The 24,186-nt window shown below is 41.8% G+C and overlaps 1 protein-coding gene across 3 annotated transcripts in view; it reads right to left on the bottom strand.

Annotated features, from left to right (window-relative positions):
• The window catches only part of LOC139413569 (la-related protein 4-like), a 35,805-nt gene extending 12,053 nt beyond the window's left edge, over positions 1–23,752 (bottom strand). The window contains exons 1-8 of one of the 3 annotated variants that reach the window (XM_071161078.1): positions 23,222–23,752; positions 12,088–12,229; positions 11,552–11,710; positions 8,389–8,464; positions 5,839–5,975; positions 4,193–4,296; positions 3,774–3,884; positions 2,504–2,557 (exon numbers count right to left, since the gene is read on the bottom strand). In XM_071161078.1, the coding sequence (XP_071017179.1) occupies positions 2,504–2,557; positions 3,774–3,884; positions 4,193–4,296; positions 5,839–5,975; positions 8,389–8,464; positions 11,552–11,710; positions 12,088–12,229; positions 23,222–23,338 (900 nt within the window). In that variant the 5' untranslated portion in view covers positions 23,339–23,752. Of the gene's footprint in view, positions 1–2,503; positions 2,558–3,773; positions 3,885–4,192; positions 4,297–5,838; positions 5,976–8,388; positions 8,465–11,551; positions 11,711–12,087; positions 12,230–13,431; positions 13,567–21,226; positions 21,465–23,221 lie in introns of those variants that run through there. The other 2 variants (XM_071161077.1, XM_071161079.1) reach the window with 2 other exon arrangements.
• Between the last annotated feature and the right edge of the window lie 434 nt (positions 23,753–24,186).

The following is a 24,186-nucleotide window of genomic DNA, read 5'->3' as shown; positions in this document are numbered from 1 at the left end:
CAAGAGCAAGATTAATTAGGGAGTGGAAATGCTATCCTTAACCTCTCTAGGCTAGGGGGCAGTATTTTCACGTCCGGATGAGAAGTGTGCCCAAAGTAAACTGCCTGCTACTCAGGCCCAGAAGCTAGGATATGCATATTAGTAGATTTGGATAGAAAACACTCTGAAGTTTCTAAAACGGTTTGACTGATGTCTGAGTATAACAGACCTTATTTGACAAACCATCCAGGATTTTTTTTTGTTTATGTCACATCAGCCAGGAAGCAAAGGAACTGAGAAGTGGTCTGGTCACCACCTGCAGAACCACTCCTTTATTGGGGGTGTCTTGCTAAATGCATATAATTTCCATTCCAATTTGATGTAATGTCCTTAAAACAAGTCAAAATGAGGCTCAGTAGTGTGTGTGGCCTCCACGTGCCTGTATGACCTCCCTACGCCTGGGCATGCTCCTGATGAGGTGGCGGATGGTCTCCTGAGGGATCTCCTCCCAGACCTGGACTAAAGCATCCGCCAACTCCTGGACAGTCTGTGGTGCAATGTGGCGTTGGTGGATGGAGCGAGACATGACGTCCCAGATGTGCTCAATTGGATTCAGGTCTGGGGAACGGGCGGGCCAGTCCATAGCATCAATGCCTTCCTCTTGCAGGAACTGCTGAAACACTCCAGCCACATGAGGTCTAGCATTGTCTTGCATTAGGAGGAACCCAGGGCCAACCGCACCACCATATGGTCTCACAAGGGGTCTGAGGATCTCATCTCGGTACCTAATGGCAGTCAGGCTACCTCTGGCGAGCACATGGAGGGCTGTGCGGCCCCCCAAATAAATGCCACCCCACACCATGACTGGCCCACCACCAAACCGGTCATGCTGGAGGATGTTGCAGGCAGCAGAACGTTCTCCACGGCGTCTCCAGACTGTCACATGTGCTCAGTGTGAACCTGCTTTCACCTGTGAAGAGCACAGGGCGCCAGTGGCGAATTTGCCAATCTTGGTGTTCTCTGGCAAATGCCAAACGTCCTGCACGGTGTTGGGCTGTAAGCACAACCCCCACCTGTGGACGTCGGGCCATCATACCACCCTCATGGAGTCTGTTTCTGACCGTTTGAGCAGACAAATGCACATTTGTGGCCTGCTGGAGGTCATTTTGCAGGGCTCTGGCAGTGCTCCTCCTGCTCCTCCTTGCACAAAGGCAGAGGTAGCGGTCCTGCTGCTGGGTTGTTGCCATCCTACAGCCTCCTCCACGTCTCCTGATGTACTGGCCTGTCTCCTGGTATCGCCTCCATGCTCTGGACACTACGCTGACAGACACAGCAAACCTTCTTGCCACAGCTCGCATTGATGTGCCATCCTGGATGAGCTGCACTACCTGAGCCACTTGTGAGGGTTGTAGACTTCGTCTCATGCTACCACTAGAGTGAAAGCACCGCCAGCATTCAAAAGTGACCAAAACATCAGCCAGGAAGCAAAGGAACTGAGAAGTGGCCTGGTCACCACCTGCAGAACCACTCCTTTATTGGGGGTGTCTTGCTAAATGCCTATAATTTCTACCTGTTGTCTATTCCATTTGCACAACAGCATGTAAAATTTATTGTCAATCAGTGTTGCTTCCTAAGTGGACAGTTTGATTTCACAGAAGTGTGATTGACTTGGAGTTAAACAACACAATGTAAGTGTTCCCTTTATTTTTTTGAGCAATGTATGATTGTCTGTGTTTGTTTGATGGGACGCGGTCCTCAGAAAATTGCATGGTTTGCTTTCGCCGTAAAGACTTTTTGAAATCAGATACCGTGGCTGGATTAACAAGTCATCAAGCTTTACATTTGACATAATGCATGTGTATTTTCAAGAATGTTAAATATTTACAATTCTGTAGTTTGAATTTGGCGCCCTGCACTTTCACTGGATGTTGGTCAGGTTGGACGGTAGCGTCCCATCTAGCCTAGAGAGGTTAAGAAGGTCTATGACAGAGCTACTCAACTAAATTGTAATGGGGGCCAAATTGCTGTTTTTGTCACATTCCCTTTTAATGTGTCCATAGAGGGGAACAGAATGACTATGTTCCAGAGAGTCGTAGCTTTCAGGAATGGGGTGATAAAGGCTTATAACCCAAACGCTAGAGGCAAATGAATTGGAAGAATTAGCAAAACATACCAAATAGCAAAACTGAATATGAAACTTGGTCAACTTGAAATTAGTTTGTAAACTTTATACACAGACAATGAATGCAATATTAACCATATTGAAACGAAATATATAAATATTGAATTAAAATATTCAAGGACATTTACATTTAATTTTAAAACTGAATGCAATATTCATTCAATTCCGTTTCAAATCATGAAACACAAGTTTAACTTAGGAACTCAATTTGTGCATTACAAATGCAAAAATAATCAACAACTTCAAAAATATTGAATTCAAATACATTTTCTGTTGGCACGGAAATCACTTAATAGAAAAGCAGCATGTCTCACATGAGAAAGGAACAGTACATGTACTCACCATGATGGGTTTTCCCTGAAACGTTTTCACTTCTTCCCTTAGATATCTGTGGGCCTGAGGAAGAAGAGAGGAAAAACAAAGTACTGTGAGAGAGCTGGACAATACCTTTTCACATGTAGGAGATATGATTACATGTCTAAATAGCTTTTATTTTATATACAACTTGCAGACATAGCAGCAGCATCAACCCCACAAACAAAAAAGAGCCTCCAAGTACAAACGAACCAGGGGCCTGCCAGTTCATTTGTCTTTGACCAATCAAATCAGATCTTTTTCCAGAGCTGATCTAGTTGGTGAAAAAATATCAGAATGGGCTACCTGTGTAAACACAGCTTTTCACTAGGCTGGTAAACTATACTGAACAAAAATAAACATGGAACAATTTCAAAGATTTTACTGAGTTACAGTTCATAAGGAAAATCAGTCAATTGAAATAAATAAATTAGGCCCTAAACTACGAATTTCCCAAGACTGGGCAGGGGCGCAGTCATGCATGGAACTGGAGGGCATAGGCCCACCTACTGGGGAGCCAGGCCCAGCCAATCAAAATGAGTTTTATTACAGACAGAAATACTACACAGTTTCATCAGCTGTCCGGGTGACCTGTCTCAGATGATCCTACAGGTAAAGAAACCGGATGTGGAAGTCCTGGGCTGGCGTGGCTACACGTGGTTTGCAGTTGCAAGGCCAGTTGAACGTACTGCCAAATTCTAAAACGACGTTGGAGGTAGCTTATGGTAGAGAAATGAACATTCAATTCTCTGGCAAGAGCACTGGGGGACATTCCTGCAGTCAACATGTCAATTCCACACTCCCTCAAAACATGAGACATCTGTGGCATTGTGTTGTGTGACAAAAACTGCACATTTTAGAGTGACCTTTTACTGTCCCCAGCACAAGGTACACCTGTGTAATGACCATGCTGTTTAATCAGTTTCTTGATTAGCCACAGCCGTCAGGTGGATGGATTATCTTGGCAAAGAGAAATGCTTACTAACAGGGATGTAAAAAATTTGAGACGAATAAGCTTTTTGTGCGTAAGGAAAATGTCTGGGACCAACACTTGACGTGGCATTTATATTTTTGTTCAGTATAGATCAATCAACAGAACTGTGTTGGTTTGATTGAACTAACAAATAGGAAATTACATTTATACAATATCAGAAGACAAATAGCAAAAAAACATGTGCAAATTCAACACGCATGCAGTGAACTTTGAATAAGGACATTTTCACTGACTGACTACAGAGTGTGGAAAATGCAACGCTACCTGCTGTGCATCAGTGTCCGACTGGAATGTGATGTACCAGTTGTTGTTGGCCGCAAATTCAACACTCATCACCTTGGGACAGTTTTCATTCTTAAAGAGGGCCTCCACTTCCTGAGGAAATAGAGAGAAGATGAGGGTGTTAGAACTCTTAAGAAAGGTTCTGCAACAAAATAAATGATTTTCTTCACATGTAAATGAGCAAATGGCTACACCAGCGTTTCCCAAACTCGGTCCTAGTGACCCCAAGGGGTAAATTTTTTGTTTTTTGCCCAAGTACTACACAGCTTATTCAAATAATAAAAGCTTGATGATTACTTGGTTATTTGAATCAGCTGTGTAGTGCTAGGGCAGTGGGCTACATAGAAGGTAAACCGGAAAAAACGTTCAAACACAAAAAAGCTCATTCTAAATGTTGTTACCTCTACAGGTGTGGTCTCTGGCACCTCCCTCAGAATGATGATGCAGCGCTTGTGATTGGGCCGAACCTTTTCCCCCATCTCGTCAACTTGCACCATGGGCGAGGCTGAAACCACAAACAAAAATATAGCAAATTTACTAGTGCCTTTTCAAATAATGACTCAATGAGGATTATTTGCTCTCATTTGAGTGAGTTTGCTCCCAAAGCCAGGTTCATGGCATACCTACCCCAAAGTGCTTGAAAACCCTCACTCAACTTTAACATGGATCATGTTTCTCACCTACTTAATGCTGCTCCCATTAATTACTACTATGACAGTGCCTTCAGAAAGTATCCACACCCCTTGACTTTTCCCACATTTTGTTGTGTTACAGCCTGAATTTAAAATGGATTAAATGTAGATTGTGTGTCACTGGCCTACACACACACTGCTGTACCTCACATAACTGAGGGACCTTGCACATCATTGTGAGTAGTGAATTTCAAGCACAAATTCAACCAAAACACCAGGGAGGTTTTCAAATGCCACAAAAGGGCACCTATTGGTAGATGGGAGAAGAAAAATAAAAAGCAGGCATTGAATATCCCTTTGAGCATGGTGAAGTTATTAATTATGCTTTGGATGGCGTATCAATACAGCCAGCCACTACAATGATACAGGCGTCCTTCCTAACTCAGTTACCGGAGAAGGGGGAAACCGTTCAAGGATTTCACCAAGAGGGCAATGATGAATAGGATGGATCAACAACATTCTAGTTACTCCACAATACTAACCTAAATGACAGAGCGAAAAGGAGGAAGCCTGTGCAGAATAAAACGGGTAAAATCCTAGCGAAAAACCTGGTTCAGTCTGCTTTCTAACAGACACTGGGAGACAAATTAACCTTCTAGCAGGACAATAACCCAAAACATAAGGCCAAATATACACTGTAGTTGCTTACCAAGACAACAATGAATGTTCCTATGTGGCCTAGTTACAGTTTCTGACTTAAAATTGCCTTGAAAATCTATGGCAAGATTTGAAAATGGCTGTCTAGCAATGATCAACAACCAACTTGACAGAGCTTGAAGAATTTTTCAAAGAATGGGCAAATATTGTACAATCCAGTTGTACAGTCCAGTCGAGACATACGCAGAAAGACTCACAGCTGTAATCACTGCCAAAGGTGATTCTAACATGTGTTGACTGAGGGGTGTGAACACCTATGTAAATGACATATTCAATTTTTAATAGATTTGAAAAAATGTGTCATTATAGGGTATTGGGTAGATGGGTGAGAAATATATTTAATCCATTTGGAATTCAGGCTGTAACAAAAATGTGGAATAAGTAATTTGTAATTTTGTAGGGACTAAGTATATTGTTTTGTTTGACTACCACAATCCTTCTCAATACTATTACTAATTAAGCTAACAATGCAGTTCTAGCCACCACTAATCTCGTTCCTAGCCATGTGTCAACACAACATCTGGTATGAGGCTACAACTTGTGCTAAGTGATTTTTAGCTTGGGTAGAAATCCTGCAACCTGAGCTTGTTTCTGACCAGTCATGTAGCAGGCTACAGTATAAGCCTGTCCAGGGAGGCTATTTCCACAGTTCTCCCCACTCCTATAGGGTCAAAGGTGAGGTGGGTTTTTGTTCATACCTCGTAGTACCTCCAGGATGAGGTCCATGTCGGTAGTGAGGACCTTGATGCCCTCAATGCTGGCGATGGTCCAGATGGGGACAAAGTGATCACTATCCATCTGGGACATCAGGTACAGATCCTTGGACAGATTATCTCTGAAGACAGAAGAGGGCATGAGAAACCAACAAGCCATGTTTGTTACATGCTATGGGGAGCTAAAATACATTTGTGCTCTGATTCTTGAAGCTGGGCGTAAGACACATTTTACTACTCCACAGGAGAGGCATTTTAAAGTGAAACTTTTATCCCCATCTAAATGCATTTATTTTTTTGAACATGTGAACTTTCATGTGCCTGAATAAAAACACCCTGTAAACTGTAAATATAAAAACGTGAATCAGAAAGCTGTTTAGTCAAGGAGAAAATCCAGAATCTTGCATAGCCATGATTGGTTGAGATAATGGGGGGACTGGGACATTCATGAGAGTCTGTTCTGTCACTCAAGGCTTCTGTCAAATGGCAGGCCCTGCTACCAAGGATATTTGAACGAGCCATAGATCATTAGATTCACCAATATTTTCATCATGGACAACATGCAGTGTAGTTGTAGCTACAGCTTTCAATAACAGTGTTGAATACAGCTGCTGGGATCGACACAGTGCTGTCTTCTGTGGCAAAAGCAGTCTGGTTGAAGCAGAGTGGGAGGGATTATTTTGAAAATGTTTTAGTCTGCCGTAAATCATCATAATCCATACATACACAAGCGTCTACAGTTAAAATGTCAAGCTAGCTACATGTGCATACGATATTGGCTCAACTGTATCAAAAGGTTGTATTCATTGCAAGCTATTGTTAGCTAGCTAGCCTCCCAGTTGCAAACAGGTAACATTATAGCCAGCTTGCTAGCTGAACTGGCCAGGTGATTTCTGCTGTTAATGTTGATTGCCGATGTGCTAAACCATGCATGATGCTAATCTTCGTCATACAGTGCATTCGGAAAGTATTCAGACCCCTTAACGTTTTCCACTTTGTTACGTTGGATTAAATTGTTTTTTCCCCTCAACCTACACACAACACCCCATAATAACAAAGCAAAAAGCCATTTTTCTCTAAATGGGATTATACATTTAGCAACTTCTTAAACAGGATTACTTACCCATGTTCTCCAACTATAGTGTATGACATACAATTTAAGGTCCGATTCTACTTTTATGCAACGTAAAAAAATAAACATTTCCAATTTGGGAACATGAGACTAAAAAGAGGTGGTATACATTCATGTTCCCATGTTTCTTTTCCTTGTTCCCCTCAGACCTCAATCATTACCATTGCGACCTGTACGCTCTCGTTGGCTGGCCCTCGCTTCATACTCGTCGCCAAACCGACTGGCTCCATGTCATCTACAAGACCCTGCTAGGTAAAGTCCCCCCTTATCTCAGCTCGCTGGTCACCATAGCATCTCCCACCTGTAGCACACGCTCCAGCAGGTATATCTTTCTAGTCACCCCCAAAACCAATTCTTTCTTTGGCCGCCTCTCCTTCCAGTTCTCTGCTGCCAATGACTGGAACGAACTACAAAAATCTCTGAAACTGGAAACACTTCTCCCTCACTAGCTTTAAGCACCAACTGTCAGAGCAGCTCACAGATTACTGCACCTGTACATAGCCCACCTATAATTTAGCCCAAACAACTACCTCTTTCCCTACTGTATTTAATTAATTTATTTATTTTGCTCCTTTGCACCCCATTATTTTTATTTCTACTTCGCACATTCTTCCATTGCAAATCTACCATTCCAATGTTTTACTTGCTATATTGTATTTACTTTGCCACCATGGCCTTTTTTTGCCTTTACCTCCCTTCTCACCTCATTTGCTCACATCGTATATAGACTTGTTTATACTGTATTATTGACTGTATGTTTGTTTTACTCCATGTGTAACTCTGTGTCGTTGTATCTGTCGAACTGCTTTGCTTTATCTTGGCCAGGTCGCAATTGTAAATGAGAACTTGTTCTCAACTTGCCTACCTGGTTAAATAAAGGTGAAATAAATAAATAAATAAAAATTAGGTCAGTCACACTGTACTGATGGAGAGGAAAGAGGGAGAGTTGGAAGCGGTGTAGAGGGAGTAGGAAAGTTAAAGGGTGAAGCGATTTATAGAGAGATGAAGAGGACAATCCTCCAATCACAGTGCTCCTGGGTCCTTCAAAGTGCGATACTGATCATCCCCGGGAGTACAGCTTTTGTTCAAATCCAAGGTCTGCTTGATTCATTACATAAACCATCACACAACATCTAGAATTGCTTAGGTCAGTAAGAGACATTGCAATTCCGACTGCAGATAGCCTAGTGGTTCGAACATTGGGCCAGTAACCGAAAGGTTGCTAGATCGAATCCCCGAGCTGACAAGGTAAAATTCTGTCATTCTGCCCCTGAACAAAGGCAGTCATTGTAAATAAGAATTTGTTCTTAACTGACTTGCCTAAAGTCAGTTAAGGTTTAAAAAAAATACAAGTTATAACAACCATTTAAAAACAGGTTCTTCAATAGCAGTTCACTACTTACCTTGAGAAGCAAAACTCCAGCTGTTTCTTCAGAGACTCTCTCAGGCTCTCTTCAGAGAGTGGCTGCTGTTCCTCCACTGCACACACACAATTTCATATCACAATTCATGTTTGGGTATAGGCTGCAAAGCTACACGTTTTTTTCCTTGTGCATAACAACTGTTACCAAAGCCATACATCTGATCGATACCATTGGTAATCAATATTCAATTAATTCAGGCAACACTAAATGACGATACTTCACGAAAGGCACAACTGAGAAAATGTAGTTTAACTTTGTTTTATTTGTCACACGTACAGTGAAATGCTTCACTTCCCAACACTGCACTATTCAACATTAAACTAATGATACAATTAAAGAGAGGAAGCTAAATACAGGGTCATTACCAGTAGCAAATTCACAATGTGCAGCGATACTGAGTATTTGAGGTAGATATGTACATGTAGGCAGGAATTAGGAAAAAGTAACTGGTAGCAGGATAAATAATAATGGTAAACAGTTTGGCAGCAGCTAAGTGGTGAGTGTGTCAGTGCAAGAATGTCAGCATAGGTGTGAAAGCAAATATACATGTAAACAGTGCTGAAAAGTGACTGGTAGCAGGACACACATTCAAAAGTTGAGTCACTTAGAAATGTCCTTGTTTTTGAAAGAAAATAAAATAGTTTGTCCATTAAAATAACATCAAATTGATCAGAAATACAGTATAGACATTGTTAATGTTGTAAATGACTATTGTAGCTGGAAATGGCAGATTTTTAATCCAATATCTACATAGGCCCATTATCAGCAAACATCACTCCTCTGTTCCAATGGCACTGTGTTGGCAAATTCAAGTTTATCATTGTAAAAGGCTAATTGATCATTAGAAAACACTTTTGCAATTATGTTAACACAACTGAAAACTGTTGTTCTGATTAAAGAAGCAAAAAAACATCCCGGAGTCGCCTCTTCACTGTGGACGTTGAGACTGGTGTTCTGCGGGTACTATTTAATGAAGCTGCCAGTTGAGGACTTGTGAGGCGTCTGTTTCTCAAACTAGACACTAATGCACTTGTCCTCTTGCTCAGTTGTGCACCGGGGCCTCCCAATCCACTTTCTATTCTGGTTAGAGCCCATTTGCGCTGTTCTGTGAAGGGAGTAGTTCACAGCGTTGTACGAGATATTCAGTTTCTTGGCAATTTCTCGCATGGAATAGCTTTCATTTCTCAGAACAAAAATAGACTGACGAGTTTCACTAGAAAGTTATTTGTTTCTGGCCATTCTGAGCCTGTAATCGAACTCACAAATGCTGAAGCTCCAGATACTCAACTAGTCTAAAAGGTGGCCAGTTTTATTGTTTCTTTAAAATCAGCACAAGTTTTCAGCTGTGCTAACATAATTACAAAAGGATTTTCAATTAGCCTTTTAGAATGATAAACTTGGATGAGCTAACACTTTAATGAACTAACACAACGTGCCATTGGAACAGGAGTGATGGTTGCTGATAATGGGCCTCTGTACACCTATGCAAATATACCTTTTAAAAACTCTGCCGTTTTCAAGCTACAATAGTAATTTACAACATTAACAATGTCTACACTATGTTATTTTAATGGAGAAAAATAAATAATTGCTTTTCTTTCAAAAGCAAGGATATTTCTAAGTGACCCCAAACTTTTGAACGGTAGTGTGTGTGTACGGAAATAAACAGTACAATATCCATTCAGGGTTTTTTCTGCATAGAAAAGTCTTGGGTGGGCCGCCTAAGTGTTTTTTCAGACCGCCTACTTACAAAATAAAATGTTGCTCTCACACACACTACTTGACCAACAGTATGTGAACACCTGCTCGTCGAACATTCATTTCAAAGCCATGGGCATTACTACGGAGGTGGTTTCCCCTTTGCTGCTATAACAGCCTCCACTCTTCTGGGAAGGCTTTCCACTAGATGTTGGAACATTTCTGCGGAGACTGGCTTCCATTCAGCCACAAGAGCATTAGTGAAGTCGGGCACTGATGGTGGACGATTAGGACTGGCTCGCAGTCGGCATTCCAATTCATCCCAAAGGTGTTCGGTGAGGTTGAGGTCAGGGCTCTGTGTGGCAGTCAAGTTCTTCCACACAGATCGACAAACCATTTCTGTATGGACCTCGTTTGGCCAAATGGTGAAGCGTGATTAATCACTCCAGAGAACGTGTTTCCACTGCTCCAGAGTCCAATGGCAGCAAGCTTTACACTACTCCAGCCGACGATTGGAATTGCGCATGGTGATCTTCGGCTTGTGTGCGGCTACTCGGCCACGTTAACACAATTCCCGACAGTTATTGTGCTGGTGTTTCTTAGAGGCGCAGTTTGGAACTCGGTAGTGAGTGTTGCATCCGAGGACATACGATTTTTACGCGGTCCAGTTCTGTGAGCTTGTGTTGCATACCACTTCGCGACTGAGCCGTTGTTGCTCCTAGATGCTTCCACTCCACAATAGCAGCACTTACAGTTGACCGGGGCAGTTCTAGCTGGGCAGAAATTTGACAAACTAACTATGATGGTGGCACGTTTACAGTCAGGCCATTCTACTGCCAATGTTTGTATATGTAGATTGCATGGCTGTGTGCTTGATTTTACACACCTGTCAGCAACGGGTGTGACTGAAATAGCCAAACCCACTAATTGGAAGGGGTGTCCACATACTTGTGTGTGTGTGTATTTTTTGTGTGTTTGAATTTTCAGTATGGAAAATCTGTGTGTAAAGTTTAAAACCAGATCAACTATGAAAAGATAAATGGACCTATACATTTTTTTCACATGAGATAATCTTTGACAACTAACAATCCCCAAAATAAAAGCTATACAGCCAAAGAGAATCTAACATTTAAGAAATGATGTAATCAGGAGTATTTTGTCATGGAGCCCCCATTGATTCTGTTATTATGTTTGAGTCACTCAGATAGCATAAACCATGGCAAAATGTGTAGAATTGCAGGAAATTAGCTTTGAAACCGCAAAAATGTGCCACTGCTGCCAACAGGAAGGCCACGCCCACCACCCAAGCCCCAGTTTGATCCCCCAAAAATGTCAAATAAATTAAAAACAGTACATGTAGCCAATTCCCTCCAACACCAGATCAGAGCATGCCATGTCAAAAGCTTCTGACCCAGAGGGAGCTGACCTGAGGACTGCTACTGACCTGCTGACTCAGTCACAGAGTCATAGAGGGGGTACCCCAGCTCAGGGGGATCCATGCCGTTCAGTACACCCTCTGTGGGTAAACGGGCACTACTGTCCGACGGGTCTGAGTACTCCGTGCCGTACCCCTTATCCTCAGTTGGGGGAACCTCTGAATAACCTGGGAGGAAGATGGTAGAGTCATGTGGTAGATAAGAGTCTGACAGGGAAAGAGACACTGTCAAGGTTGAACCAGGGAGGCTATGTATTCCACAGACTAATAAGTGATTTATTTTCGGTCCATCCACAGATCAGGGTTAGGATGATCTCAGGCCTGGATTAACGGTCCTTCTAAAAAGGCAACGGTGCACTCAACCCCGCTAATCAAGTGCCCTAAACCACATGCTTAACACGTAGAATTTCGAAGAAAATATGCATCAATTCCATTTAAAACACAAAGCGAATATCTTATCTAGGTCTGTGATGAAGATCTAGTTAGGCCTGTGTGTGAATGTAGGTATATAAAAACTCCAGCGGTGAATTGGGATTGGCATTTACCCTCAGTGACATCAGCAGAAGTGGGGGTAGTCTCTAGCCAGTGGGTGCCCTCCGTGCCGTCCTCTGGGACTTGGCTTTGGGGCACAGGGATCTCCTGCCAGACTTTGGCATTGGGGTTTAGCCCTGCTCCCTTTGTGGTGACCTGTGTGACAAAATACAGAAACACCTTTAGGCTCCTGTAGGTTTCAAATGCTTATTCATAGATCATGGATTCATATTCAAATATTGCTGCATTTTCAAAACATCCAATGCTGTCAAATACATTATCATATACCATTAACATCAATCAACCCTACGCTGATCAAGTCCATTTGGAGAGTGATATGTTATGAAAGCTGCTTAACAGGCCAAATGTTCAATGCCCTCCATCAGATTTTCATTATCATTAACAGCCATGTTTGAAATGGAAACACCTCAATGAATCAGCCATGAATGCATGCTGATGTTTAATTCTAGACCAGTTCAAATTTGCTGAGATTCAAATTACACCTTTCACCTTGAATTGAAAGTCAGACACCAATGCAAAGCACAAGAAAGCCCATATCAAATATTTGCACGTTACAGCATTCACCTCTAATTGCAATGCCATAATGGAATAAAATAGTGCGTGGCAAAGATGTGGCAATAACACACGTTTGTGAAAAACATAGGCTAAATATTACATTACCACGATATGTCGTTTTTGTGGAGTTAAATGTCTGGGATGCATTTGTTTTCCAGCTAATGAATGAACTTGAGTACACTGTGATAAATTGTACATACTGGAGCTTCAACCCGTCATATGCAACTACTTGATGTTTAAAATAGTCAAGTCTTTGTAACGACTAATCAGATTAGGTAGCATCAACTACTCAGTGGTCACTACACTGACTGGAGACCTGGGCATCTAAACATATGTCTAAACTCCCCACCTAGTTAGATACAATATGAATAGTTAAACTGACAACTATGTTTGTTCATTTACATGGTACACACGTGTTGTAACTAGACTAAGAAAAAAACATCGTAATTCATTAACATATCGGTGACGGATATGTGAATTTAAGGAGGCGTTATATCACGTCCCATCAGCCAGAACTACACACGTTCTTGCCCTTTAGCTCTAGATTGTAAAAACATTACATGTACAGCTACAGCTCAATTTATTAAAGTTTTTTTTCCTTTTGCATGCTCACCAATGAACGAAAGCATATTCCCCGATTGCAACGTTTGATTAACGTCAATATTACAGCGCTATTGACACGCATGCAACGGTCCCCGTGGCTTCCTAAAGCGCCATAACATTTCTTCCATAAACCGAACTTTAGACTAGAATGTATAGGTAATAGTACAGACCAAACATACCTCAACAAATAACAACATTGTCTTCCTCCCAATGTGGTACTGACTCGCTAGCTACCCGATTCAATGGATGTAGCCAGCTAATTCACGATTCTGGTCACTTTTAAGATAAATGTAAAATGGATGGAACTCGATAACACCGTACAATTCACAAGAGGACAGCATGCTACAGGGAAGGCGCTCTCATGAGGCCTCAACGGATTGCTCATTGGTTATCGTACTCCATTAGACTCCGCCTCTCCCAAGTCGTCACATGTACAGACACACTTTTGTGCATCGCCTCTCATTCACACATTTCCCCCCACCGAGAATACGTCAAAGACATTCTCGCAATTGGTCGAAGCGTCGCGTCAGTCAAAACCATCGTTCAACTCTTCCGGTACTGAAGCCTTCCCTCTGCGGATAGTACGACAAAAGAGAGCACATGGCGACAGGCATACAGGCCGCTCCAGCATCATGTATACGCTGCACACTTGTAAACCGAAGAACATAAAATAGAAATCATTGCCGATCATGTGGAAATAAAATAAGAACCTTTTTGACAGCTTTGATGGAGGTCAGGAAAACAAAAGGTCCCACTTTACCTCGGACATAAATAGTATCGTTTATCAAAACACGAGGGAAAGAAGGGTTGAACGGAATCTGGGGTGTATTTATTAGTCGGATTCTGTTGCAAAACGTTTTGCAATGATAACAGTTTACTCTAGGAACCAAACTGAACCAAACGGGGGACCTAACTGAATTTGTCCAATAAAAATGTAACTCGTTTTTGTTGCAGTATCTGACTAATGAACACACCCCTGATCTGAGTCAGGGCCACCATCTGTGAGCCACAGTTCTTAGCCCGCTGAACTGAAGCCTAAGCATTAGCTTGGAGAGCCAACAAGTCTGAAGGTCTCAGGAAAGGTTACAGGAATGTGGTTCACTGAACCAACTGGTCAGACTACACCCCCATTTGATCGCCTTAGTCACTGTACTACTATGACCAACTGGGGTTTTGAACCTGGATCTCCTGCAAGATTGTTAGTTCAGGGAGACAAAACAAGTCTTTAGGTCTCAGGCAAGGTTACTCATCACATGAGTGCAGTTCACTGAATCACCTCCATTACACACATGCAACAGTCATCAAAATTGTTACGGTTTCAAAACAATTGTAATAAATGCAACAATTGGGAAATGGATGAAGATACTGCAAACGTAACTTTAAAATTAATCAGATATGACTGAATTATTGCACAGAAAATATTTTACTAGTTCAGGGATTTGGGTGGGAATTCAGGTATTCCAACAAAAGATTGAGGGAAATCAGAACATCAGAAAATCACATTGTAGGATTTTTAATGAGTTTATTTGCAAATTATGGTGGAAAATAAGTATTTGGTCAATAACAAATACTTGTTACAGTGGGGCAAAAAAGTATTTAGTCAGCCACCAAATTGTGCATGTTCTCCCACTTAAAAAGATGAGGCCTGTAATTTTCATCATAGGTACACTTCAACTATGACAGACAAAATTAGAGAAAAAAAATCCAGAAAATCACATTGCAGGATTTAGTGTGTTACTGATGGTAGGCTTTGTTACTTTGGTCCCAGCTCTCTGCAGGTCATTCACTAGGTCCCCCTGTGTGGTTCTGGGATTTTTGCTCACCGTTCTTGTGATCATTTTGACCCCACGGGGTGAGATCTTGCGTGGAGCCCCAGATCGAGGGAGATTATCAGTGGTCTTGTATGTCTTCCATTTCCTAATAATTGCTCCCACAGTTGATTTCTTCAAACCAAGCTGCTTACCTATTGCAGATTCAGTCTTCCCAGCCTGGTGCAGGTCTACAATTTTGTTTCTGGTGTCCTTTGACAGCTCTTTGGTCTTGGCCATAGTGGAGTTTGGAGTGTGACTGTTTGAGGTTGTGGACAGGTGTCTTTTATACTGATAACAAGTTCAAACAGGTGCCATTAATACAGGTAACGAGTGGAGGACAGAGGAGCCTCTTAAAGAAGAAGTTACAGGTCTGTGAGAGCCAGAAATCTTGCTTGTTTGTAGGTGACCAAATACTTATTTTCCACCATAATTTGCAAATAAATTCATTAAAAATCCTACAGTGTGATTTTCTGGATTTCTTTTTCTCATTTTGTCCGTCATAGTTGAAGTGTACCTATGATGAAAATTACAGGCCTCATCTTTTTAAGTGGGAGAACTTGCACAATTGGTGGCTGACTAAATACTTTCTTGCCCCACTGCATGTCATGCAATAAAATGCATATTAATTACTTAAAAATCATACAATGTGATTTTCTGGATTTTTGTTTTAGATTCCGTCTCTCACAGTTGAAGTGTACATTTGATAAAAATTACAGACCTCTACAGCTTTACAGCAAAGAAAACAATGTTTCTAGCCTAAACGTTTTTTGTTTATCCTATATTTTCAAGAGATGCCTTTCTATCGAGATTCGCACGCATTTTATAAAATTTCACAAACCATGTTGCAGGCCGTTTTAAATTCATCCCGGGGTTCTAGCCAACAACCTGGTTATTTTGACAGTAGGTTTAGGCAAATTTGATTGGCACAGGAAAGTGTCTGCTACTCAGGAGATTCAGAATGGTAGGATTCATATAAGCCTAATGTAAGCCTAAACTATATATTTTTAAATCTATTCATTATTTTTGGGTGCTTAACCTTTTAAGAAGTTGGGAGGTGTGTGTGTGTGTAACGGTTTTATGCAGCGTTTACCCCTTACATGAAGACCAGACACGTTGCGTGCGCGAGCGTTGCAAAATACATTTAGAAATCCATGTTATTCAATTATTGCGTGCCAACGAGCGTCTGCGTTGCCATGGGCTAAAATAGAAGTCATTCCTATTTCTGACGCAGATCGCGCTGCAAGTCCTGCCTCTCCCATCTCCTCATTGGTTTATAGAACTAGGTACCCACGTGGGTGATTGAAAGACTAATTGTTTTGCCGGTTGTCGTGGTAATACTATGAAAGTGTAGATGCCAATCACTATATAAGTTAAAAGATGAAAAGCCTGGAAGGAGGAGAGATGACTAGAAACGATTCGGTTGACCGTTTTGTGTGTGGATTAATTGTCGGAGTAGAGGACCTTGTTATTTTACCAGAAATGCACAACTCAATGTTTATAGCCCAGGAAAAATTAGCTAGCAACAGCAAGCTAGCTAAATAGGACATTTAGCTAAATTGCCATACATGTTTAATGCTTTCTGACCTGTCCCCAAATTAATGTCATTGGTTCAGAGTTTGTTTTGATATTTTAACCTGCGTGTCGTGATCGCGTTTGGTGTAGGGGGACAAAATAAATTCTGTGCGCAGCCGGTTTTTGTTCCGTGTTACTGACACAATGACATTCAAGTCAACATTCATGTATATCACAGGTGGTGGTACGGGCTCACGGTAATGGCTGGAGCGGAATATGTGGAACGTTATCCAACTATTTTTATGTGTTTGATGTAGGGAGACAAATTGTTAGTCCGTTTTACTGCCGACTAACTGACGCCAATCAACCGGTCAGCAAAACATTAAAAAAACAATACTTACAGTAAAATGACATGACCAACAGAAAATACTTTCTGAGATCCGCATATGCTTATGTTTCTGCCCTAACAAGCTTAGGACCAAAATAAGCCCATAGAAACGCATTGGACTTATTTTGGCGAGAGAAACCTCTCATGTCGCCTCTTCCTCTCAAAAGGCTATAATTGAACATGTAATTCCTGTAATGAAGCAGCTAATAAAATTTTATTTTCAAACATTCTCCCAAATCCAATTGGCAGAAAAAACAGTTATGAAAAATAAAAATAGCTCCTTATTAATTCTGGCCACCAAAGTTAACATGCGATTGCATTTAGAATTATTTGTTGCGCAATGACTGGGCGTACAAAAGCAGGTTTCACTCCAGTAGCCTACAGGCTTTTTGAGGAGCTACTCTTGCGCTGTCTGACAGGTGGTAGACTACTCCGCACCTCAAACTAGGTTCTGTATGCTGTGTGCGTTTGATAAATAAAATTCATGACAACTAAATAAAAACAGACACGCGGCATTTTCATTCAACAAAACTATGCAAATGAACCTATGGACCGATAAGCATGACCGGTCAAATGTATTTTCGGTGGCTAACAGATTAACGGTTAACCGTTAACATCCCTAGTTTGATTATTATGAGCCTCTACTGATGTACATTACTTCCATTCCTCCAGCCAAATAACAGGTAGGCTCGGTCTTGGCAAATATGAGAAATCAGTCAGTCATTCTATGCAGTATTCTATTATACACTGAACAGTGGAGCGTTAAATGTGTTGTATTGAGTAAAAGTCCATTTCAGTGACAGGTCTTTGGAGAATATTTAGAAAACGCGAACAAGCATCCAGGGGGACGGGGCGAACAGGATGCTAGGCCACTATATTTCCACCATGGTATTGCAATACTAATCGGTATTGTAATACTTGGCCTGGTATCGTATCATTTGTAAAATGTTGGTATTGTGACAAGCCTAGTGTCTGGTGTGACCACCATTTGCCTCATGCAGTGCAACATCTCCTTCGGATAGAGTTGATCAGGCTATTGGTTGTGGAATGTTGTTCCACTCTTCAATGGCTGCGCAAAGTTGCTGGATATTGGCAGGAACTGGAACATACTGCTGTACACGTCGATCCAGAGCATCCCAAACATGCTCAATGGGTGAGATGTCTTGAGTGCAGGCCATGGAAGAACTGGAATATTTTTAGCTTCCAGGAATTGTGTACAGCTCCTTGCGACATTAGCGTGCTAAAACATGGGGTGATTGCAACGGATTAATGGCACGACAATCGGCTTCAGGATCTCATATCAAATTTTATTTGTCACATACACATGGTTAGCAGATGTTAATGCGAGTGTAGCGAAATGCTTGTGCTTCTAGTTCCGACAATGCAGTAATAACCAACAAGTAATCTAACTAACAATTCCAAAACTACTACCTTATACACACAAGTGTAAAGGGATAAAGAATATGTACATAAAGATATATGAATGAGTGATGGTACAGAGCGGCACAGGCAAGATGCAGTAGATGGTATTGAGTACAGTATATACATATGAGATGAGTATGTAAGCAAAGTGGCATAGTTTAAAGTGGCTAGAGATACATGTATTACATAAAGATGCAGTAGATGATAGTACAGTATATACGTAGACATATGAGATGAATAATGCAGGGTATGTAAACATTATATTAAGTAGCATTGTTTAAAGTGGCTAGTGATATATTTTACATCAATTCCCATTATTAAAGTGACTGGAGTTGAGTCAGTGTGTTGGCAGCAGCCACTCAATGTTAGTGGTGGCTGTTTTTCAGTCTCTCGGTCCCAGCTTTGATGCACCTGTACTGACCTCGCCTTCTGGATGATAGCGGGGTGAACAGGCAGTGGCTCGGGTGGTTGTTGTCCTTGATGATCTTTATGGCCTTCCTGTGACATCAGGTGGTGTAGGTGTCCTGGAGGGCAGGTAGTTTGCCCCCGGTGATGCATCGTGCAGACCTCACTACCCTCTGGAGAGCCTTACGGTTGTGGGCGGAGCAGTTGCCGTACCAGGCGGTGATACAGCCCGACAGGAGGCCCTCGATTGTGCATCTGTAGAAGTTTGTGAGTGCTTTTGGTGACAAGCCAAATTTCTTCAGCCTCCTGAGGTTGAAGAGGCGCTGCTGCGCTTTCTTCACGATGCTGTCTGTGTGGGTGGACCAATTCAGTTTGTCCGTGATGTGTACGCCGAGGAACTTCAAACTTACTACCCTCTCCACTACTGTTCCATCGATGTGGATAGGGGGGTGCTCCCTCTGCTGTTTCCTGAAGTCCACAATCATCTCCTTAGTTTTGTTGAGTGTGAGGTTATTTTCCTGACACCACACTCCGGGGCCCTCACCTCCTCCCTGTAGGCCGTCTCGTCGTTGTTGGATCTCCTCACAGTATCTCTGTGCATTGAAATTGCCATTGGTAAAATGCAATTGTGTTTGTTATCTGTAGCTTCTGCCTGCCCATACCATACTAACTAATTTGCCAGAATTTTACGCAATTATGACATAACATTGAAGGTTGTGCAATGTAACAGGAATATGTAGACTTAGGGATGCCACCCATTACATAAAATACCGAACGATTCCGTATTTCACTGAAATAAAAGTTTTGTTTTTTCAAAATGATAGCTTCCGGATTCGATCATATTAATGACCAAGGGCTCGTATTTCTGTGTATTATTATGTTATAATTAAGTCTATGATTTGACAGAGCAGTCTGACTGAGCGGTGGTAGGCAGCAGCAGGCTCGTAATAATTAATTCAAACAGCACTTTTGTGCGTTTTGCCAGCAGCTTTTCCCTGTGCTTCAAGCGTTGCGCTGTTTATGACTTCAAGCCTATGAACTCCCGAGATTAAGCTGGTGTAACCGATGTGAAATGGCTAGCTAGTTAGCGGGATGCATGCTAATAACGTTTCAAACATCACTCGCTCTGAGACTTGGGAGTAGTTGTTCCCTTTGCTCTGCAAGGGCCGCGGCTTTTGTGGAGCGATGGGTAACAATCCCTCGAGGGTGGCTGTTGTCGATGTGTTCCTGGTACGAGCGAGGAGAGGGACGGAAGCTATACTGTTACACTGGCAATACTAAAGTGCCTATAAGAACATCCAATAGTCAAAGGTATATGAAATACAAATGGTAGAGAGAGAAATAGTCCTATACATACTATATTAACTACAACCTAAAACATCTTACCTTGGAATATTAAAGTCTCGTGTTAAAAGGAACCACCATATGTTCTCGTGTTCTGAGCAAGGAACTTAAGTTAGCTTTTTTACACGGCACATATTGCACTTTTACTTTCTTCTCCAACACTTTGTTTTTGCATTATCTAAACCAAATTGAGCATGTTTCATTATTTATTTGAGGCCAAATTGATTTTTATTGATGTATTATATTAAGTTAAAATAAGTGTTTATTCAGTATAGTTGTAATTGTCATTATTATAAAAATATATAGATATTTTATTAAATTGGCCCATTAATCGGTATTGGCTTTTTTTGGTCCTCCAATAATCGGTATCGGTGTTGGAAAAAATCATAATTGGTCAACCTCTAGAAGAGGCTGATCGTGGTGGTCCTGGGCTGTTGTGGTTTCACATGGTTTGCGAATGTGAGGCCGTTTGGACGTAATGCAACATTCTCTGAAACAAAGTTGGAGGCGACTTATGGTAAAGAAATTAACATTCATTATCTGGCAACAGCTCTGGTGGACACTCCTGAAGTCAGCCAGTCAATTGCACACTTCCTCAAAACATCTATGGCATTGTGTTGGGTGACAAAACTACACATTTAAAGAGTGTCCCCAGCACAAGGTGTAACAATCGTGCTGTTTAAAAAGCTTATTGATATGCCATACCTATCAGGTGGATGGTTGATCTTGGCATGTAACTAAAATTGTGCACTACATTTTAGATGAATAAGCTTTTAGTGCATATTGAACATTTCTGGGATATTTTATTTCCGCTCATGAAACATGGGACCAGCACTTAACATGTTGCTTTTATATATTTTTGTTCAGTGTAGTAAGATTGGATTTTAGGGTTGGGCTGATAGCGATATCTCATATTTTCCTTGACAAAAAAACTGATACAGACAACAGATATTTAAAATTTTAGCAGCCTTTTAAGCATTCTAGTACAGTTAAATAGTTGAAACACACACTGACCAAAAAGTTATTTTGTTGGCATTTACTCATGTCCCCATTACCAGTAAAACATAATCAAAACCTATTTCTTTCACTTACTTGCTGTGCTGTTATGTTGTTCAGTCGTTTCATTCTCAACCAGGATTTCATCATAGATGCCAAGTAGTGATGTTTCAGCTGTCTGGTCCGTGGCCTCTTCTGACGTGGGTCCTCTACCTCAGTGCGCACTGTCACTGTGACCGTTTCCATCTTGTCCAGTTGTGTCTAACATTTCACGTAAACCCTATTTCTTGTCTGCATCGAAGTAGCGGCCCTTGTACCTAGCATCGAGCATGGTGGCGACACAGTAAAGAGGCTCTGAGAGAATGCCTCCGAATCGCTTGTTCACAGCCTCCAGTCGGGTACTTTTGCAAGTATTAACCCCACGGTCTGTCTCTGCAGTTTTGTTGAGCAGGCTTTAATGCCATGACAAGGGGTATCACATCTGCTGCAGACCCAGTTGATGAGCTTATTTCTCGAGCCAGTTGTTCGAACGGAGCTAGGATTGTGTTCATGTTTCAAACATGTTCTCAAATATGGCAGCAGCGGTATGAGAACCAGCACATTCTTGAGCATGCAATACAGCTTTCCTCAGTACGAAATCCTCTTAGACCCACTGTGCTGTAATACTCTGCATGCTCATGGGGCTGACGTCGCTGGTCCAAATGTCAGTCGTGAAGCTAATAGCAGTGATGCCCATAGAAAGTAGTTCATGGATGTGCATTTTAACCAATACTGTGTAATTCCGGTAGGGCAACATCTGAAAAATAGCACCAACTTGGTAGTGTGTACCGGGGCTCGAGGTGCTCAACCAGTTAGCAAAAGCCAACATCCTCCACGAACAGAGAATGGTTGATTGTCAAGGGCAATGAATTCCATTATCTTGGCATTAATAGATTTCGGCTTGGAGTTGAATCCCAGATTTTTTTTACTCTTTCAAATGACTGTTTGACTTGCACTTCTTTAGTTGTTGGAAGTATGTGCTTAGTTTTGTTCTGCTTTCGTTCTAAGTAGTTGCTGAACTTCTGGGGGTGATGCACTTATAAATGAGTAATCAGGTTTGTGGTATTTAAAGTTTTCACTTTCTCCCCTCTGGAAATAATAGCAGCACAAACATTGCATATGGCCTTTTTGTTATCTTCCTTTGAAACGTCAAAATAGATCCACACAGCAGACATTGTGGGCTAGGTTAAGAATGCTGTGTTGCACGTGTAGCACTGTATTTTTTGTGGCGTCATTTATCTACATTTAAAGGTTTGCACTTAAGCTTTGACATCGGTTTTGCACATCTGCGTTAAACTAGACATTGGGCCGATGGCAGATTCCGATATCCTTACCGATATATTGTGCATCCCTATTGTATTTCTTGCGTTTACAGCCATGGTGATGCACTGCACGTATGCAGTGAAAATCACAGGATATATGTTAGTTGCAGCAGCCGAGAAAAATATGTGAGAGCTTTAAGTGCAGAAGACCTACAGGAAGTTGAGAGAAGGTGTTCCATCCTCCCAGACCGACGGACTGGTGTAGGATCCTTTAGGGCCAAGTATTGGAATGGGATAGTGTATTGGCGCAGAGTAAGATGGGAAACTTAATAAATTGCACCCTTTATTTTTGTGTTTGTCATAATGTGGAATGCACATTCCGAACTGAGAAAGGCAGCAATACGCCAAAAAGCGTCTAGTCTGCCGGAAATTCACATGAATTATTAATTCATACGGATACTCGTTACAAAACTATCTAGCTAACGTTAACTTAGTTGACTAACGTACGCGAGCTAACCTCGTTAGCTATTTTACGTTGGTTAACTATTAGTCGACCTGGCTTGCTAACGTTAAGTTAACGAACACCTGTCGACAAACTAAGTCTTAATGCGTAGTTACAGGCCAGACTAACACCGAAGTAGCACGCGGAAGAACCAGTCTATACAGCCATTGCAGTAACTTAGCTAACTAACTAGGTTGCAACATTACGATTACGTTAGTTTCATGGGGGCCTGCCCTTGGGAGATTCGAGGGGGAGGGAGTGCTAATTTTGCACAGGCCCCAAACTCACCATGCCGCCTTGATCCTTCACGGCTTTCGATGTTATCTCCCCTTGTTCACGTTTGTCCAATGCTGGCTTGACCCTTTCCTTCTGCTGCGGCGACGACGGGCAATGCTCCGAACTCATCCGCCGCCCCCCCCACTCCGACTTCACCTTACCACGTAAAAACAATCCCACGCTATTCAACTTGGTTTGATGTATAACTAAGTGCAATCAATTGAGCAATTGTCAAATTAAAAAGGAAATAGGATAGCCAGTCGTGTAGTATCTTAATTTTCGATTACAAACCAAATCGTTAACATAGCCGCACGACGAAGCCTATGCTAGGCGCCACACTCCCGTCATACAACGCGACCAGGAGTGTATTCATTAGTCGGATTCTGTTACAAAACGTTGTGCTTCGAAAACAAGAGTTAATATTTCAACAATTCCAGGTAGGTCCCTCCACGTTTAGTTCCGTTTGCTTCCGTTAGGGTTGTTACCGTTTACTTGAGGAACCAACCGTTTTTCAACGAAATCGGACGAATGAATACACCCCTGTTACTGCCTCCCTCCCTGGTAACAGTGCTACAGTCTCGGCGCCGCATAGCAACGAGAGCGGCACTCTTTCCGCATAACGACAGCGCGATCAGAAAAACAAATATATGGAATGTTTTTTTTAAATATATATGGATGTTTCAAATAGCAGTCAATTTGGCGAGGGAAAAAACAAGAAACTTCTTCCAGATAATTGAAGTTTGTAAACAGACTATCATATGTGGCTGTGTTCTTCAATAGTGTAATGAAACAAGCAGGGAGCAGGTCACGAACCATCGACCTTCTTTCTAGCCCGAGGGCCGGCGCGCTATCAACTGTGCAGCAAATTTATGCTCGTGCGGAAGAGTCGATTTCCCCGCTTATAAACCCAGGGTTGTGATAATATTTAATTTAGTCTTGAAATAATCACTGATCTGGCATCACTGACAAGTGGAAAC

The sequence above is a fragment of the Oncorhynchus clarkii genome, chromosome 7 (assembly GCF_045791955.1).
Source record: "Oncorhynchus clarkii lewisi isolate Uvic-CL-2024 chromosome 7, UVic_Ocla_1.0, whole genome shotgun sequence".
In the NCBI taxonomy this organism is placed as follows: Eukaryota; Metazoa; Chordata; class Actinopteri; order Salmoniformes; family Salmonidae; genus Oncorhynchus; species Oncorhynchus clarkii.
This window is presented reverse-complemented; position numbering and strand designations above follow the sequence as displayed.